The 18,845-nt window shown below is 41.2% G+C and overlaps 1 protein-coding gene across 10 annotated transcripts in view; it reads left to right on the forward strand.

Annotated features, from left to right (window-relative positions):
* LOC117163126 (uncharacterized) overlaps nucleotides 1–18,845 on the forward strand; it is a 64,186-nt gene that overhangs the window by 27,756 nt on the left and 17,585 nt on the right. For 6 of the 10 annotated variants that reach the window (XM_033345167.2, XM_033345168.2, XM_076625263.1 and 3 more), the window contains 8 exons: nucleotides 4,523–4,764; nucleotides 6,689–6,869; nucleotides 8,323–8,461; nucleotides 8,921–9,866; nucleotides 10,760–11,982; nucleotides 12,337–12,627; nucleotides 13,004–13,356; nucleotides 13,980–14,290. In XM_033345167.2, the coding sequence (XP_033201058.1) occupies nucleotides 4,523–4,764; nucleotides 6,689–6,869; nucleotides 8,323–8,461; nucleotides 8,921–9,866; nucleotides 10,760–11,982; nucleotides 12,337–12,627; nucleotides 13,004–13,356; nucleotides 13,980–14,290 (3,686 nt within the window). The remainder of the gene's footprint in view (nucleotides 1–4,522; nucleotides 4,765–6,688; nucleotides 6,870–8,322; nucleotides 8,462–8,920; nucleotides 9,867–10,759; nucleotides 11,983–12,336; nucleotides 12,628–13,003; nucleotides 13,357–13,979; nucleotides 14,291–18,845) is intronic. The other 4 variants (XM_076625262.1, XM_033345166.2, XM_076625264.1 and 1 more) reach the window with 2 other exon arrangements.

Here is an 18,845-nt window from a genome sequence, read left to right on the forward strand (position 1 = left end):
GAGGAGAGCAAAGGGGGGAACGAGACGAAAAAAGAAAAGAGGAATGGATTTCTGGTCTTTGTTCCGCCATTAAAAGATTTTGCTTTGGACAGACTCTCGAAAAACGGTCTTTCTCGAATTCGCCCACCCTCTTGTTTATTCAGCTATTTTTCTGTCGTATCTACGGAATTTCTCTTCCTTTATTCGCGCAAACCCTGGCACAGGCTTTCGATTCGATCGTTGGATAGATCTTGGCGCGCTTATAACGAGCGAACGAACAGAGAATGGAAAGTATAGAGACAGAGAAGAAAAGGTATGGGGGGACGTGCGTGGTTGTTACGTTGCAATTACGAGACGGTTTTTCTATCTGCGATAACTGTTGCACATTACCAAGCACTTGTTTTTACCAAACATTTTTGTTCAATTTTTCTTTCTTCTGCAAAATTACGGACGTAGACCGTCACGAATGAGAAATATAAATTACTATGTATTACATTTCCCTTCTTTTTTTTTATAGAACAGCGGTTTTTAGGTTAGACACGCTATATATCAATTCCATATCAAAATATATGTTTCTATCGTCGTATCGAGCATTTCAAAAATATTAATAAGACTAATAATGAACAGTTTACAAATTAAATCAACATGACATTGATTTTTTGTGAAACTCGAAGTTTATTTTAAAAAAAAGGATATATGCAAGGTGCTTGGTAACTGGTGGTACAAGCGGAAAGGGGGTGATTCTACGTGAAAAAAGAAGTCGAAAATATAGAATAACAATTTTTCGTTCGAGGCTTTGTTTTCGAGAAAATCGACTTTGAATTTTCGCTCGGTACGCGTGCACTTTATCGCGTCTCGTTATAACGGATCTCACTGTAGATCGTTGTCTCGATGGAAAAATTAAAAAAAAAAAAAAAAATTGTTATTCTATATTTTCGACTTCTTTTTTCGCGTAGAATCGCCCCATTTCCGTTTGTACCACCAGTTACCAACCACCCTGTATATAGCGTATTGCTTAACCGCATTTCTCGTTGCGTTCTATAACTTTAAGCCATCTATCAGGCAAGATGCAGTCGTCAGGACGTGTTTCTGTCTCATTTACTAATTGCAAGTGAGCATCGGATAAGGCATGTTGCATCGATCTGAAACCGGTAGGCAATCCGAAGGAGTAACGTCTAGCGAATAAGCTGTGAGACATCCAAGCCAAGACTCGTGATGTCTTTTGTCGCAGAAGCACCATGTGTCCCAACGTTGTCACGCGGTAATTTTGCAGAACGTTCTCCTTTGTCAATGCCCTGACAGTTGCATCTTGTTTGAGGACAATCAGCCAATATCTTTCGCTGATGGAATTCATCGCATGCCTGATGTATGGCTTAACGTTATAGAAAGCAGCGTCACAGAGAAATGTCTTGATCCAACGACGCGCGATATGTTTAAAAATAAGCTTCGTCGTTTTTAAACTTAACATTTTACCGACCGATTAATCGGTTTTTTGTCGCCGACGTTTACCGACTGATAGCCTATTAATCGGCTTTTTGTTGCCGACGCGTACCGACTGATAGCCTACTAATCGGCTTTTTGTCGCCGACAATCTTTCTTATTATTTGAGCAGTAATCTGTTATTTAGTACTACGGTACCTCGCTCAGTTGCGTCAGTTGCGTTGCTTCGTAAGCTCCCACAGTTTTATGCCAATTTGAAAAACTTAACGTTCTCAATAAACGAAAAGAATGGTCTTGGAGAGCCTAAACCGAAACAGAGGCGGCGCCAGGGAGAATTTGCGCCTGAGCTGCCGGTCGAACGTGCGTATGCTGTTGAACCGCCAGTGGTCGGTAAAGTGTTAATATTTTCAAACTGTACCGACTGTTTTGCGAAATGCTTGCAGACCATTCGAATGTACTTGGTCGATCTTCCAACTTACTTGCCACGTACGCACCTTAAAGAGTACGAAAGAGAACAGGGAATCGATGATTAGTCGGAATAGTAAGCGCGTCTTTCTTCTTCTTCTTGATTCATTTCGACGACAAAGTTTGTCGATGGTCAGGTTTCTGCGGTAATTAACAATCGCGATTACCACTCGACCAATCAAAGACCACCGCATTGCGTCAGTACGCGCGGCGAGGTATATCGCAAGGTACCGCCTTGTAACTTTCCTCGCCAACCATCCCTCGCTACTCTCGCTACTCTCGCTATTTCTCTCGCTCATTCCTCTTGCTCATTCCCCTCGCCACCCACCACCTACCACTCCTCTTTACTCCCCCTGACCTCTACGCGCTCTTCCCTTCCCACCCCACTTGCCGCCGCTCTTACCACCCTTCATGCTCCTGGCAACTAGCGATGGGCTCAAGTACAGTGCATCGCTAGAAAGAAGGCTAAGAAACGCGAGTCTGATCGATTATTTCGTGTAGACTGGCTACCGAAGCCGACTCATAAAGCTAAGCGCGCGTATGGCTGAAAGTGCCACATATATAAATAAGATAAAATTGCTGTCTTCTTTGCAATTAAGTCTTCTATATAGCAATGCAGTTACTGTGAATTTATGTTATAGTTACACACTACCGCTTAAAAATATATGCATCTCATAGAAATAATGAATTAGTTAGAAAATTACAAAGAGAAAGACTGTGCATGATTTCAACGGAGCTGTCGTACGATATCACCACATGATAAAGTTTGTTTTTAAAATCTATATACATTGTCCAAATCCGCTTTAAAAATATATTTCAAATATTTCAAATACTGATAACAATGTTAATAATGAAAATGCACTTCAAAATGCATAGCATAATAGATACGTAGGATAAAAAGCTTAAAAGAATAAGTACATATTGAACTTGATCCCATCACTACTGGCGGCAAGTCTCGCTCCCTTTTAGTCGGCTTCGTTCTTTTCCTTCCCTTCTCGAAGCTCAGCGCCCCGACCTCCTCAACCTCAACCTCGACGTCGGCATTGACGTCGCCGTTACGTTCTCTGCCATTACTATCACTATTACCAGTCGCCGTTACCGGCTACGTCTCCGTCATCGTCGCTAACCCTTCGTGTCCTCTCTTGTGTCTTTGAGTCGCAATTCGACACGATTTAATTAAACGTTTAGTTATGAAAATTGATAGACAGCAGCGTGGCGTACAACCGAGCAAGTAGTAGCAACGGTGTTAACACTTTACCGACCGATAGCCGATTAATCGGCTTTTCATCGCCGACGCGTACCGACCGATAGCCGATTAATCGATTTTTTGTCGCCGACGCGTACCGACCGATAGCCTATTAATCAGCTTTTTATCGCCGACAATCTTTCTTATTATTTGAACAGTAATTTGTTATTTAGTACCAAGATACCTCGCTCAGTTGCGTCAGTTGCGTTGCTTCGTAAGCCCCCACAGTTTCATGCCAATTTGAAAAACTTACCGTTCGCAATAAACGAAAAGAATTGTATCGGAGAGTGTAAACCGAAACAGAGTCGGCGCCAGGGAGAATCTGCGCCTGAACTGCCGGTCGGACGTGCGTGTGCTGTTGAATCGCTAACGGTCAGTAAAGTGTTAAGTATCAGATTACATATTTTCGTGCAACGTGTATCCACAACAATCGCGGTACAATCGGCTGGGATAGACCGATTCTACGTGAACAGATAAGAAGAAAATAAGAATAATAAATGCAGTGGAATTTGTTCGTTCGCTTACGAGAAGATAAATTTGGAAAATTTGTCAAGTACATTTGTACTTGGCAACGGTATGATAGAAGAAGTTTCTCTGTAACTGCGATCGAGTACTCTGATATGATAAAAAACTGAAACGGGGGACATATTTGCATCGCTGGACACGTTCCATGTTTTTTTGTAACGGCTATCCGATTCCAACTTACAAATGCCAATTACTGGTACACTTATTGCTGTATGAAAAAAAAAATGTTCAAGCAGCGCTTTAATGGTTTCGAGGGAGACGTAATCTGAGGTAATCAGTTTTTGTGCGGATGGATGCAGAACACGGAGGTCGTACGAAGGTGACATGCGTTTACTTAAATGAGATTATATCATTTTTATCGGATTAATAAAAATAAAAGTTGAAGTATCCAGCAAATTAACAATAATAATAGCTGCCCGATGTGAGTAGATTAATAATTTTATATGAGAAATGCGACAGAAATTACGACTGCGTTTAAAAAAACCTATGTCGAAACTCGAATTCAATTGCTGTGTAAACATCTTCTTCGCACAACAGATAGTTACGTCAGTTACACCAGTAATTCCTATTTATAGATTAAAACCAGACAAACTTCTTTGTACAAACTTGTTTCCTAATAAGATCTGTGTAAACATAAATTTCTAGTTCTTCGGGTTTCTATCGTGTTTTTACCTGTGTCCTGACGTCTCGTCGATATTTCCGGTTACCGAAACTGCTCCACGTCTGTCCCGAAGAAACGAACTCGAGTAGAAAACCCAAGAACCAAAAACAAATATATAGTCGTTTAATCGTCGTGAAAGTTTCGAATCTAAAACGATCGGATCATATGCGTGATCTCTATAGAATCGAACGATACGTTTGTTCCAGAGGTGACGATGTACAACGATCGATCGAGCTGCTGGACAAAGTGCTCTCAGAGTACGACGAGCACGAAGCAGAGGGCGAAGGTGGTGGAGGCGTCGGCGTCGGCAGTGGCGGTGGCGGCGGCGGTGGCGGTGGCGGTGGCGGCGACGGTAGTGGAGGTGGCAGCGGCGGAGGTGTTGGGGATTGTGGCAGCAGCACCGAACCGAGTATTGGCCTCACACCCGACGACGAAAGTCCGTCCTTAGGTATCTTTTATCCTCTTTTCTCTTCTCCCTGCCTCCTGCCCTCCCCTTCGCCCCCATTTCTTTCCTATTTTACTCCTTTCTTCTCCTCTTTCGTTCTTTCGATTTTCGTTATCTCGATCGTATCGATTACATGCTCGTTTATCTTCGTTTTTAGCAAATTTCGAAAGCTTCTTGTCTTCCCCGCTCCCTTCCCTGTCCCGTATACTATCATATTACGTTTCGAGACACTTTTTATTATTTCCGGTGGTTCGCCACGGGTTTCGTCAGTTACGTTCTTTAATTACCGCAACGGTTAGAAATGATTTCCGGTACATTTTGAAATGAAAAGCGTAGGTCGCAATTTTTTCTCTTTTTTCCCCTTTTGTTCTTTTTTCGTTTTCGTTAAAATAAGTAAAAAGCGTCGTACGAATACATGTACGTCCTATGTACCGTAGTATTCGAGCTATGGGTGATTAGAGAACATGTTCAAAGTGTCTGTCTCGTGCCTCGACACGCCAGCTGCGTTGAAATAGCTCTACTTTCGAGCTGCACGAGAAGGAAGTCACGCGACTCGATGGAACATTGATACGCGACTCGTGCGTAGAACCAAAATTGCTATAAAAATACCAGTGAGTTTCGCAATTAATCAGATTCGCTTTCTAAGCGCACACGGCATTTTCTTCCTTTTTTTCTTTTTTTTTTTTTTTTTTTGTTGGCTTGCATAACCAAACGTTATTTTGTCAGGGCTGCTGGTGGAGAAACCACGTGATTTCAAATTAGACAGAAATAAATGATATTAATAACGCTTAGAAAACTTTCCTGCTATAAATGCTGTATGATAAACGGGATTTCAACGAGACTGGTTAATGCTCGATCTAATTGCTGTAATCGGTTTAAAGCTGTGAAAGTTTATGTCCCGTATCTTATGTATTATTTGCCACGAATTGATTCATTAACGGATAATGCCTTTCGTGCTGTCACTCTACCTCTCTAACGAGTAATAAAAACGGCAGAATATCTTTTACATTTATTAAAATTTACAACCAATTCTCGCATTGAGAATTTTCAGTAATTTTTCTGGCGTGGCGCAGTGGCAAGGCTAATTATTTATAATAAGTTAATACTTATTATAGATAAGTATAACTTGTAAGTAAGTATTATAAGTAAGTAAATATTACTTAATTTAAATAACTAATTGAATCTAGCGTTTAGGTCTAGCGGGTGTCTCTTCAGCCTGTGGATCTGGTCCGACGTATCAAGTAGTCCAGTGATTAGGGGGTTTCGGTGTTTGTTGACTCTTTTGCTATGTCCGTCGCTATATTTTGCTATTTCCTCTTTGACTGTGGGTATCTTGAGGTCGCGATGTATTGTTTCGTTGGTAACATACCAAGGTGCATGAATTAGGGATCTTAGCGCTTTCGATTGGAAGCGTTGAAATATTTCAATGTTGGAGTTACTTGCTGTTCCCCATAGTTGGATTCCCTAGGTTCGGGAGAATATCTGATCGTTCGAAACGGAAGGAAAAACCCTTCGTTTAAAAATTCCTCTCGACGACGATAATCTAGCGAAATGTCTCGAAAGATGTAATTGTCTGGCGACGATCGTTACGACTAGGACTGCGGATTTTTATGCAATTTCGTACCTCTAGTGACATAACTGAAGAAATGGAACCTACATAAATATTTATTTCATCCACTAAACGTTATAACAGATATACTTCGTTTAAAATATTTTCTATATTTTCCCATATTATGTACGTTTTATGGAACCTTAAATCTCCCAACAACTCCCATAAATGGCTAAAAATGCGCAGTCTAGCGACGATATTATTAAATCGACGAGACGTTAAAAGGATTAAAATAGAAGGTTCATGTGAAATTTCACTTCTGACAATGTTCAAGATATGGTTAAAGAACGGTAAGAATAGCTGGTTTCTTTTCGACAGGGCATCAATCCGAGGACGACGGTTACATGAGTATGAATGGACGAAAAGCGAAGATGGCCCTGATAGCGCTGCGTCCAGTCCCAGATTGTCCAGAGCCACAGGATCTCGCGGGAATATCTACGCAAGAATTTCCGCCACCGCCGGAAGAAGCCGAACGAATCATTTCTACTTTGTTGCCCATGTAAGTTCACCTCAGCTTCGTCGCGTTCGAGCCACTTGAAATGAAAGGGATCGATTCAACGACACGCTTAGCCCTTCGTCTTGTCGTATATAAACCTTATCTAAATCTTATTGTATATAAAGGACTTTTCGCATATGGTTCGATATTAACACTTTACCGACCGATAGCCTATTAATCGGCTTTTTATCGCCGACGCGTACTGACCGATAGCCGATTAATTGGCTTTTTGTCGCCGACGCGTACCGACCGATAGCCGATTAATCGGCTTTTTGTCGCCGACGTGTACCGACCGATAGCCTATTAATCGGCTTTTTGTCGCCGACAATCTTTCTTATTACTTGAACAGTAATTTGTTATTTAGTACCAAGACACCTTGTCCAGTTGCGTCAGTTGCGTTGCTTCGTAAGCTCCCACAGTTTTATGGCAATTTGAAAAACTGACCGTTCTCAATAAACGAAAAGAATGGTCTTGGAGAGTCTAGACCGAAACAGAGGCGGCGCCAGGGAGAATTTGCGCCTGAGTTGCCGGTCGGACGTGCGTATGCTGTTGAACCGCTAGCGGTCGGTAAAGTGTTAACGACAAACTATAATAATGTGAGTAACAAGAGAGCAAAGAATGGAAGGGAATTGAGAAAAGCTGGAAACTTTGACTCACGAAAGTATTTGAAAGTACATAGCGTTAATGAAATTTCGAAATGTTTTATACGCGTATAATACGTGCCACCCAGACGAGCTAATAACTACGGAGGTAAAAGTTTTCTGTGGTGAGTGTGGAAATACGTGGAATCGCGAGCAAGTACAGTCGCAGCGATACTTGAAGCGATAACGAAATCATTTTTCTGTTTTAACAAACTATCGATTAAGGATGAGACCACGCCTCGAACGAGTTGCAAATTTTCATATTCTTGCGAATATTTACGAAAACTATGTATACTCTATATACTATGGCAGTAAAGAATTTTCGAAAAGCATTTCGTTAAAATGATTTCCTTCGACATTTTTTCGAAATCTTTGAGTTAGTAGATTTTGTTTAAATTAAATTAAAGGTAGCTGATAGGTGTCTGCCGATAATAATTGATAATCTATTCAAGCCAAGACGGTTGTTCGTGCGAGTGCATATTTTTTATGTAATAAAATGCAAGTAGAGAAATGAAATTTAGATAGAAATTTGTTATCTTCTCTATTTTGCATTTTCTGCATAATCCATACGCTTTGCATATTTATGCATCGAAGCATAAATATGCAAGAATGTATTGTATATCTGGTGCTTATGTCGCATAGTTATCTCGTTGCCGGATAACCTTCTAATCTGAAATTTCGCGAAACGATGAAAAACCTGTAAAACTTGAATTCATCGACTTAAAGACGACTGTACGTTGGAAAAGCAATTTTAATTAAACAAATAAATAACGATAATAAAAGTTAGAGTATGTAACCGCTACATATAATCGTAGGGTATCGCCTGGAAATTCTTCGAAGAGAAACCAAGGTCACTCCTCTTCTCGTCGAAGCGGTCGCCAACAGTGGATGATAGCCATGGAGGACAGCATACGACATGGAAACGGTAGCACGGTTACCACTCAAACGACTCTCGTGAGTATCCTTGCGAGCTTCTTCGAATCTAAAATGCTCGCTTTTTAGTATTCTCACGACTATCGTTCCTTTCTTACTACATCTTTATCGTCAAGGTTGGCAGAGCAGCTCTTATTCGTAATGTAAACGTACGGCGGTGTAACGTGCAACTGAACCAATAGATTTGTTCAATTTGAAACACACGGCCAAGAAATAAACTCGCTTTATACGTATAATACGGTATACGTACTCGTCGCATATTTACATCTAAACAACTATAACTAATCTTTGCTATCGTTCTTATTCCCTCCCTTTTTCTTTATCTTTCTATAATATAATCGAGCTACTCTTCATAGTCACAATCACATATGGGAGATATTTTAGCGAGCCTATCTGCAGTTCACATGGCAGCAATAAGAAATGACGATTATTATGCTTCAGTAATGCTATCCACTGTAGGTAAATTGTATTTTCGCACAGCCCAAAACTCGACATCAGAGACCGTATGGCTGGGAAAACGGGAACAGCGAAGCATTGAAATTGGCTCAACCTCCGAGCCCGCCGAGCAAATTCGCCAGCTTACCATACGATGGTAAGGTGTCTTTCGGTTGGATCCCGCCACGAACCAATCCAACTACCATCGAGAAGCACCGCGAGGTTAGACGTCGATCATCGGAAGAAGATGGCCTCGAGGCGGACAAAAATCATCGACAGAGCTTCGACAAGGATCGAACGCCTCATCTACGAAAGCAACGTCAGAGTAACGAAATCACCAAGTCGAGCAGCGTGGAGGATCGTCTGCTGATGAATCACGAGCAATCCGAGCAGAACAGCCGAAGAAGAAACGATTCTGACTCGAGCGAAGGCAGATTCTCGAGAAACTCCGAATCAGAGAGATCTTCTATCCCACGGTCGAGCTCGGTCAGCGTCGAAAGATATTCGATGCGAGCTACTTGCGGATCGTCCGACTTCTCCAGGGCGAACTCCACCTCGAACGAAAGATTCCACTCAGATTTTTCGATAGCCGTGGCCAGTGCCAGTTCCAACGATCGAGTCTCCGTGCCAACGTCCGATCCTTTCTCCATTCGAAATCTCGACTTCGTTTCCTTCTCTTTGCCGACCAGAACAGACTCCAATGAAAGATTCTCGGCACCAACTTCGGACAGGTGTTCGGAGGAACGCTACTCGGACATGTTCTCCACGAGGAATTCGGACTTCTCCACGAGGAATTCCACAGACTTTAGGACTCAATCTGAGGAGGAGAGATTTTCTGACGACTCGTTGGAGGAGCTTCTGCCTCCTCCCCCGCCCATCAGTAAGAGACATTCTATTGCTTGGGAAGTACCTCTGGAGGATGATCCACTTTATGCTCCCGGAAGTACCAAGGTGATTGGTAGGAGACGACGTAAAAGCAGCGACGTGTCCAGTAAGTTATTCTCTTGCTGACGAAATTCGACCCTTGTAACTCCAATATCATGTTAGTCGATATATAGGGTAGAGTCTATAGAATTAGTTGCTATTAGTAGGCTGCGGATTTTTCTCACACGCACAGAGCCAGCTCCACGTGAAAATAGTTGTATGGACGTTATGGCGAGTTGTCAATATACACAATATATTTTCTTGTTTATGGAAACCACTGAAAGGCAAAAGCAACGTAGTCTGTTTGCAAATACGTACGACGTGATAGACGTTTCTAACGTGACTAGCAATTTTTCATTCTAACGAAACTTTACGCTATTTTTCAGCCGTTTGCGAACATGTATGAGAAACAGCTATCAATCAAAATTCATCCGTATCTCCTGCACACCAACTACAGCTACGTCTGTAACGAAAACAAACATTTTTAAAATAGCTTCTCTTCGTAGCAAATCGATATATTCTCTTTCCTTTTATTGTATTATGCAGATCGTTAAGATTCATCGAAAAATATTTGAATTTGGCTAGTTGCAAAGCAAATTCTTCTACCTTAACGTAAACCACTCAACTTTACCCTATATCCTAGATTAATTTGATTTTCGAAAAATTTACTCATTTTTAGCAAGTGATATAAGTAAGTATCAATTGTAAGTATCATTATCTGATAGATGTTTGTGGATGTTTATGCATTTTCGGGAATTTTAAGGCTGTCAGAATCGATAGAATGCCTAGAATATTTAATAAATAAGAAAATATATAATAAAGTATTTGATGCAATATCTCATTTCTTTAATCACGTTCTTTAATCGTAAAAATATAAAGATGCATAATCACTCACGGTATATTAATATAATCGATCCTCCTCGAAATGAAAATATTCGTCAACTAAATTTTTAATTTCAGGCGTCGGATCAGCATCGAAACTACGCGACTTCGACGACTGGCAAGATCCCCGGTTATCGACCACTGACGATGATCTAGTCTCTCCGTACTCGGACTCCTCGACGAACGACCTTGATCAGATACGACCGCAAGAACTAACCAAGAACGGCACTTACGTGATACGTCGTGGTCGAAAGAAAGAACGAAAAAGTTTACCAAAAGTCCCGACCAAAACCAAAAGCTTATCGTTTGAGAATAACGAGGAGAATCGGTTGTCCGACGTGAAACGATACTCGAGTACTTTCGATAATATTAGAAGTCTCCTGAGAGAAAATAAACTGGACGAACCTATGAACGATCCACCGATGGAATTTCCACCGTCGGTTCCACCCGACCTGGTCAGAGTCGTTTCTCTTCCAGCGATTAACGACGAAACCGGCAATTGGCCGCGAGAATTGGAAGTAACTGTCGAAGAGGAGGAAAGTTCAGACCTTTCAGACAAGGATAAGAAACCTCGGGAGATGTTCGAGCTGCTCCAGTTGTCGTCCTCGTTATCGTCCACCGACAATCCTGAGAAAGACAGAATCGATGTCGATTTGTCGAATCAAGAATCGAGAAACGCTACTACCGAGTTGAACAGCACGTGCAACGGAGTTTCGCTATCAGCCTCTAACAGCTATTCGAAAGGGTTCGCTGGCTTAACACCGTCTAGTGGGAATGTGTTTAACGAGGAGCCAAGAAAATCTCCAAATTGTAGTAACGAACATCGATTAACGTCCAAGATCCCTGTTAACTTACTGATCGAAGATCAGATTGTGAAAAAAGCTTTGAAGGAAAATCGTAGACAATTGGAGAAGGTCAGTGATGCGATCAAGGAAATTGAGAATGTGAAGAATAGCGAGTCTTATTCGGAGAGCAAGACACGATGGGCAAGGAGTGGAGAAGCGAAGCAACCATTGGCAAGAAAAAGCAGTCTTGACAGCGAATCGAATGATCGTGCAGTTGTGGATCGAAGTGGAGCGAGGAAACAGCATCATGATTCGGATTTTGATTCGGATACAGCGTCTAAAACCAGTCCTGAAACAACGGATATAGAGGCGAAAAGAACTAATGGGTCGGATATCTATGCGTCGGGAAAAAGATTGAGACAGAATGGAGTTGTTGAGACTCATAAGAATGATCAGAAGCAGATTGAAAATGTGATCGACGCTATTCTTGAAGATTCCAAGAATCCAGATTTTCAGGTGAGTTTCTTCCTCATTGATGTGGAAAGTTGTACAACTTGAACGAAGGAAAAAATTCAGGATTTTCACACACTACAATGGCAAAAGTATATACATGAACAAAGACCACAGAGGAGAAATATGATAAATTTGATTATAATATCGATAAGCTTGATGGATAAATGGAAATATTCTAATATGATACGTTTGGAGAGGAAAGGAATTCGAATTAAATGTAAAGATACAATATATAAAACTAATGATGTAACTTTTAACTTTTAAAATACTCAATTGCAATTTTGTTCACATCGGCAAAGAAAAATCTAATAGCAGAGAAAATTAATGACATCGTATTGATGATATGTTTGCTTCTAGGTGAGCGTGGAAGTTCTTGAGTTTCCTCCGTTACCACCATCGCCTGTCGAGGAAGCGGACGAAGAAAGTTCAGACATCGGTCAGACTGCCGCAATCGTCTCTAAGCCAAAAAATCATAGCAATCGAACGATGGAGTACAGACCTAGGGTACCGCCTCATCGTGGACCTGTTGCTAATCATTCCCTCTCGGATTCGAAAGATCAACAAACGTCTCTCAATACCAGATCCATGGATGCTGGATTTTCTCGGGGTAAAAGAACAACACCTAGTGCCACCAATTCCAGACGAGAGGTGCGTTTTACGAAATTTAAGCGAGGTGTTTTATCGTGTTTCAGGTAAAAAGATACCTAATAATAACAATAAGAAGGTGAGTCACGAGAAACAAGATATGTAGATGTCTCCGTTACTTGTTTTAATTTAATGAATGACTTCTCAGTACAAAAATTACAGTATTTGAGGATTATGTAATTACAACTTTACAAATGGCGAAATACTTACTCATAAATTTGATTAACTTAGTTGTGAAAAACTCTATATCTGTTACTCTGTTTCTGCTTCTTCTCGTCGTTCACCTTTGTATACGCGCTGTAACAAAGAATTATTATCAATTTTTAATTGTTGCTGTTGTCGTTGTCATGCGTTATTACTAGTGATTTATTTCTCGTAGCAAATACCCGTAGAACGAAGGACTTTGCCTACGGACCTACCTGGACCTTCACGACGACGTCCCTTCACCAAGAGACATTCGCCATCGGCGGAACCGTGCTCCTCAGTTGGAAATGGAGGCTGTAGTAGCAGTACTAACGCAAACGGGGCAAACAACGGAGCTTGTAGCAGCAGCAGTGGAACCACCGGTAACATAGCGACTGGTACCAGCGGAATGCAAACCTCTTGTTCGCTTCCAGAAACCCCTGTTTTCGCTAGAGGGAGCGACATTCCCAGAACTCCCCAGCATGCCAGCAATTCGACACAGATGCGTCGACAACCTGGTTGGTACGCTCCAACCACGGCTACCACCGGGTAAGAATCGTCTTTTTCGATCAAGTTATTGATTTTATCAAAATTTCAATATTACTACACATCTTGTCTTCCACTGTATTATCACGTTTCTCATTACGCCGCTTTTGTTTTTCTAAATATTTCGCCATTTTTTTTCACTGATATAGTAGTAGTTAATATTCCTTAAAATGTCACTTTTGACACATAAAATAAGAAACTTTTACGTATCACTATATATATACGTATATATATGTATGCGTTTTCTGTTTCTTGAGAACAGTTTCTCTGTTTTCTGATCTGAAGAAACAGAATCATTTACTAAGGAGAACATAGAAAGCTTAAAATATAACTGCGTTATTGTCAAAAACAATGTATGTATTTCTAACTTGTACGACAGTTTAAAAACTTGAAAAATGGCGCTTCGTACGCGTGCCATGTGCGCGCTTGCGCGAACATAGCCACGAATTCCCGCGTAAGCAATTACTGTTTATCGTTGACCGATTGCGTATGCACGTGTATACTGTATACACAACTTAAAATCGATAACTCGATTCAACGAAGGAAACAAAAACAATAGCGATAACAAGAGTACGATAAAAATGTATAAAATAAAAAGTATAAAAATTGATATTCGATGTGAACAGGTATCGCAGGAATAACCCGGGTTTGGAACAGGCGATAATCGGAACCGAGTTGTTGCGATTAGCCGGTGGCCCGAATCGTGGATGGTACCCGACGAGGAAGGCGAACCAACCGCGGCCAGCCTCGATCGAGCATCTCGAAAGACTAAACAACGCGTACGATCCACGCTTGGCCGGCTCCGGAGACCAAAGGAAACCATTGACTCTGCCGACAAACATCACACCGAACAAATACTTCGGCCAAAGTAAGCACAGCTCCGCCTCCAGTACTCGCGAGGCGCTACGGAGGGTCACTAGCTTGCTCATCAAGAAAGGTAAGCGCTGGAATTTGCGCTATTACAAGAGCCCGCGATCGTGGAAGCAGTGAACGTCGCCGCGGCCGGGCCTCTAGAAAATACGATGTCAGTCGCCAAGCCATCTCGATTCACTGTGAATCGTGTTTACTTCACAGATCGTCGTTTTCTGATCTCTAACTTCGCATTAAATCGAGTTCAAAGAATTTACGTTGTATTCTAATGAAATTTGTTTTATTCTCTGATCGAATTAAGGTTAGGTAGATCACAAAATAACGTTTTGTGATGTAAATAGATTCACAAACCGAGTATTGCTGCGAACATGGTTTTCGAAGTAACGATCGATTTCCCCCTTATTCGATAAATCGATATCGCTTCTAGAAACGAAAACATTTGTATTTTTATTCTTAGAGGTATAACGTTTACGACGACGACATCGTTACAATAATCGATAAGTCGAAGTCAACGTCGATCGAATTAACCTAGCGTCAAAATTAAATTGGTCGAATTTACATATACGAGTATATAAAGTAAATCATCGTTATTTCAAAAGTCATTCGCATCGAGTTTTCAAGCGGTTTGACACATTTATCGGAATCCATGTAATAACCTCTTCAAAGCAACGCCAATAGTTTCTCTGACTTACTTCTTGCGTGACCTTTCGTGGCACTGAGTGTCACCAATTTAATTCTTGCTATCTTACTGCTGTACATGGTTTGTTTAAATAATTTGCTTTTCATAATAATCCTCATGTTTCCTATTGTAAGAAAGAAACTGAAAACTTGAATCTTATTATCTTGAGAAATCAGTTTCTTTCTCGCGATAATACTTTGATATATCTATATGTAGTTATCGCATTTTTATACTGCCATTAACACGCTGCAGATGATCGAATTATTACTTTAGTACACTTTACTAGTTTAATCTAATTTTTTCTATATTACTTGGAAGATGCTTTGACAGGTTTGTGTAGCGCTACAGCTATATGTGTACTCCTGCCACATAAATAAAACTCTCCTGGGGGTATTCTAACCTAGAACTTGTAAACAATCGATTTCTTTTTCTCATTTTCTAAAAAGTATAGGTTTTCTGAAAGCATAAGTTTATGACAGGACTTTTTCGAAATTGTAAAATGAACGAAGTTATAGGAATTTGAAGATTTTATACAATATATGGGACGCGAATTTAAAAGCGTACAAGTTTTAAAAGGATGTTCGTTTTTCTTGAAACTGCATTTTTCTTAAACGATTAAAAACGACTTCTCCAGTTCAGTTTGATTGATTGATTCCAAATTTTGCTCGCAATTATTAAAACGATCTTTTCCCTATCTTTTTCTTTTTTCGATCGCTGTCATATCTTTCCCAATGGGGAGCTTAGTTTCCGGTAAGCCACGTGTATTTCGTCGCGTCGCGATTGTACAGTGGTTCCATCTGGCGAAAGCTCCGCAACTAGGTGGGACGAATCAACTGACCTTGAAAATATGAATGTACAAGACAAGAAGGATAGAGGAACAAGGCCTCCCTCCTCCGCGTTACACGCTGCAAGGCTAGCTTGTACATTTCCACGAGGCCACTCAATTTTCATTTTATCATCAAAATACATTTATGTCATTCCACTCCCTCTATTTCAATACTTATCAATCTTTCCCATTATCTTATATCGTCATGCAGTTTCGAAGTGTAAAGAGACTCGAGAATCGATCATATCGGTCCAGGTTAGACTATACACAGTCGTCGACCTGTTCTCGAGTCTTGTAACGTGGATAAGGTGTGTGCTCTTCTCTTTTCGAATAGCGCAACGTTGCGCCGGCCGGTTAGGGCAGTCGAAGAACCGGTATAATAAGAATGGTAAATGCTAAAGATTCACTAGAAAACTAGCGACGTTGCTGGAGCTCGCGATTTCCACGTCGAAATATCTCCTAGTACGAACAATACATCCCACGTCCTTCCACCAGTCGTTCACGTTATTGATTCAACTACGCATATAGAAGAAAATGTTCACTTGTTTCGCGCGGCGCGCGACGTTTCATCTTCCAATGCTGTTTCCGATTTCATTGCCTCCACGTTCGTACGAGGTTCTATAGAGGAGACACTTTATCAGCGACCATACACGTTTTACACGAACGAATGTATGAGTCGATGCTGTATAGTCGGTCTTACGATGGATACGTCTAAATTATGTACGAGTAAATTCGCTGTAAGCAACATGAATTTGGTTTTGCCGATAGAGAAAACGGGCGCGTCACGGATCAATACTCATCCATGCTGAGATAGCGTCGACCGAACTGCATTTTCTCTTTCTTCGAATGTTACGCATCCAACATTACCAACTCGAGTCAACGACCCGTGTCTTAATCTGTCTTTTTTTACGCTAAATAGAATCAAAGAGTATTCTACGTCATCCTGCTGACGACAGCATCATTCAGAATTTATCTGAATTTATACATATACAGCGTTTCTTCTATTTTCGTATACATCGGATCGAGCCAACACTGAACACAACCAGAGAAAGCGAAAATAACATGGATGTGCGCAACCCTGTGCCTCCAGTCTTATCACCGCCGGTTATTTATTTATAGAACGTCGCGGTATCGATGCTCTGAAAAAGAGCTTCCGCGCATGCGAACCAGATAACGCTTATCCTTTATTCAGCTTTCCCTCTTTAAAGCGTGGGATCCGTCGGGAAATTGAGCTAGGCTACGTTGTACCGTGCTAATCGTAAGTTTCAAAATATTTCCTTCCATACGTATACGCATACGCATATACCGAAGCGTGTCGACCAGAAGCTAAAACGTAGTACAAGCTTAGCTTTCGGTGAAAACGGCTCGGTGTACATAATATGCGCTGAAACAAATATAGCAAACATAGCATAGCTTGGCGTCGCTTAACTTTCCGGTAGATCCTCAGTCCAGGCGTCTTTCCAGTCTTGACCTTTTCGCTCCATATAGAAGCTGAGTATCGCTGGAACAGAACGACGTAACGTGTAACCGTTGAAAAAAATGATTGGGAGAAAAACAGCATGGGGTAGCAAAGGCGATTGACCAACGAGGGGATGTTTTCAGTTTGGTTAGTAAGCGGCCGGCTCGCTGGACGGGTTGGGTTCAGAGCAGGGACGCGTGGGAAGCCGGAAGGACACGGAAGGGGTGACTAGCTCGACTCGAACCAGGGGTGGTGGCAATCGTTACTCCCGTCTGCTGTTGGTCTGTCTAGCAACCCTCCGTAGTCGACCAAATGCCATCCCTACCAAAGCGGGAATTTGTATCATGGTCGTGGAGCTGCGTTCTCAGTGAGACTTTCCACCCAATAGAAATTGCCGGACTATCACTTTTTTTCACCCTCTCCTCTTTCCTTTCCCCTTTATTTTACGCGATATTTTCCCTTCATTTACCTCCCCCCTTTGATTCCTCCCTTTTGTTCTTCATCTTTTGCTATTTCAAAGTTACGAAAAATACTTTAATCGATAAGTCTCTCTCTCTCTCTCTCTCTCTCTCTCTCTGGGCCACCAGCTCGATGACTGCACGTTTTTCATGGAAACTGTGCTATAACTGTTATCATCGATATTTCTAATTATACCTACGTCATTGCACTCTGCCAGCATGCAGGGGCTCACTGATGATACATGTGGCATTTGCCAATGCCTCGAGATCGATCTACCGGGCGGTCAGAAACATCTGACGAAAGTTTCTATACTCGGTGAATGATGCAAATAGAAGAGAGCGTTCCAGCTACGAGTTAAAATGTTTTGTATATCTGAGGTTCAACATTGCCATGCATTTATTTAAACATTCTATCTATATATTTTTATTTAATGATTTACCCCTTTGCGTGTCCTTTTATTTCTGTGAAATATTTCGTTAGAAAATTATTTCGTATTTAAATTTGCAAGGACTAAATGTAATTGGGATTAATAATTTGCTATATTAATTCTTAGTTTCCTAATTATATAAGCTTCTAGGCGAAGAATGAGCCAGTTAATAACTGCTGCGTAGATACGGCAATTAACTCAAATTAACTCAAAACACCTTACTCTATAAAATTAAATTCTACGTCGCGTCGCACGATAGCAACCAAAAACCGGTATAGCATTTCGCTTGCTCGCTCTCAGCTCTCTACCTGTCACTGTATCCTCTCACAATCAGTTACATGATAAATCCGCTGTTTTTCTTTTCTTCTTTTTTTTTTTTTTTCTCTCTCGTTTCTCAATAATCAACGTACATATTTCCAACCGCTGTTGACAAATTGAGAAAAAAGCATTTGAAAAATCGTTCGTTACTTATCCGTATCATTCGTTATTCTCCGAAGCGGCTGATAACCCGTCTCAAAATTCACTCTCAACATTGACACAGGTCGAAGGAAACTGTTTTGGTAATGAAGAATTTTCGTCGTTATCACTTGAGAGAACGTGTGGAGAGAAAGAGGGAGTGTACCCACGTGCGTACGTCTGTGTGCGTGGCGGGGGGGGGGGGGGCATAAAAGGATGGGTCAGAGCAAACTGCGCCAGACTGTGAGTCGTGAACGTTTGGACATTTAGAATGTCAGCTGGTTTCAGTATGTTGCCAAGAGAGATTCCGCTTGTC

The sequence above is a fragment of the Bombus vancouverensis genome, chromosome 16, assembly GCF_051014615.1.
Source record: "Bombus vancouverensis nearcticus chromosome 16, iyBomVanc1_principal, whole genome shotgun sequence".
NCBI lineage: Eukaryota > Metazoa > Arthropoda > Insecta > Hymenoptera > Apidae > Bombus > Bombus vancouverensis.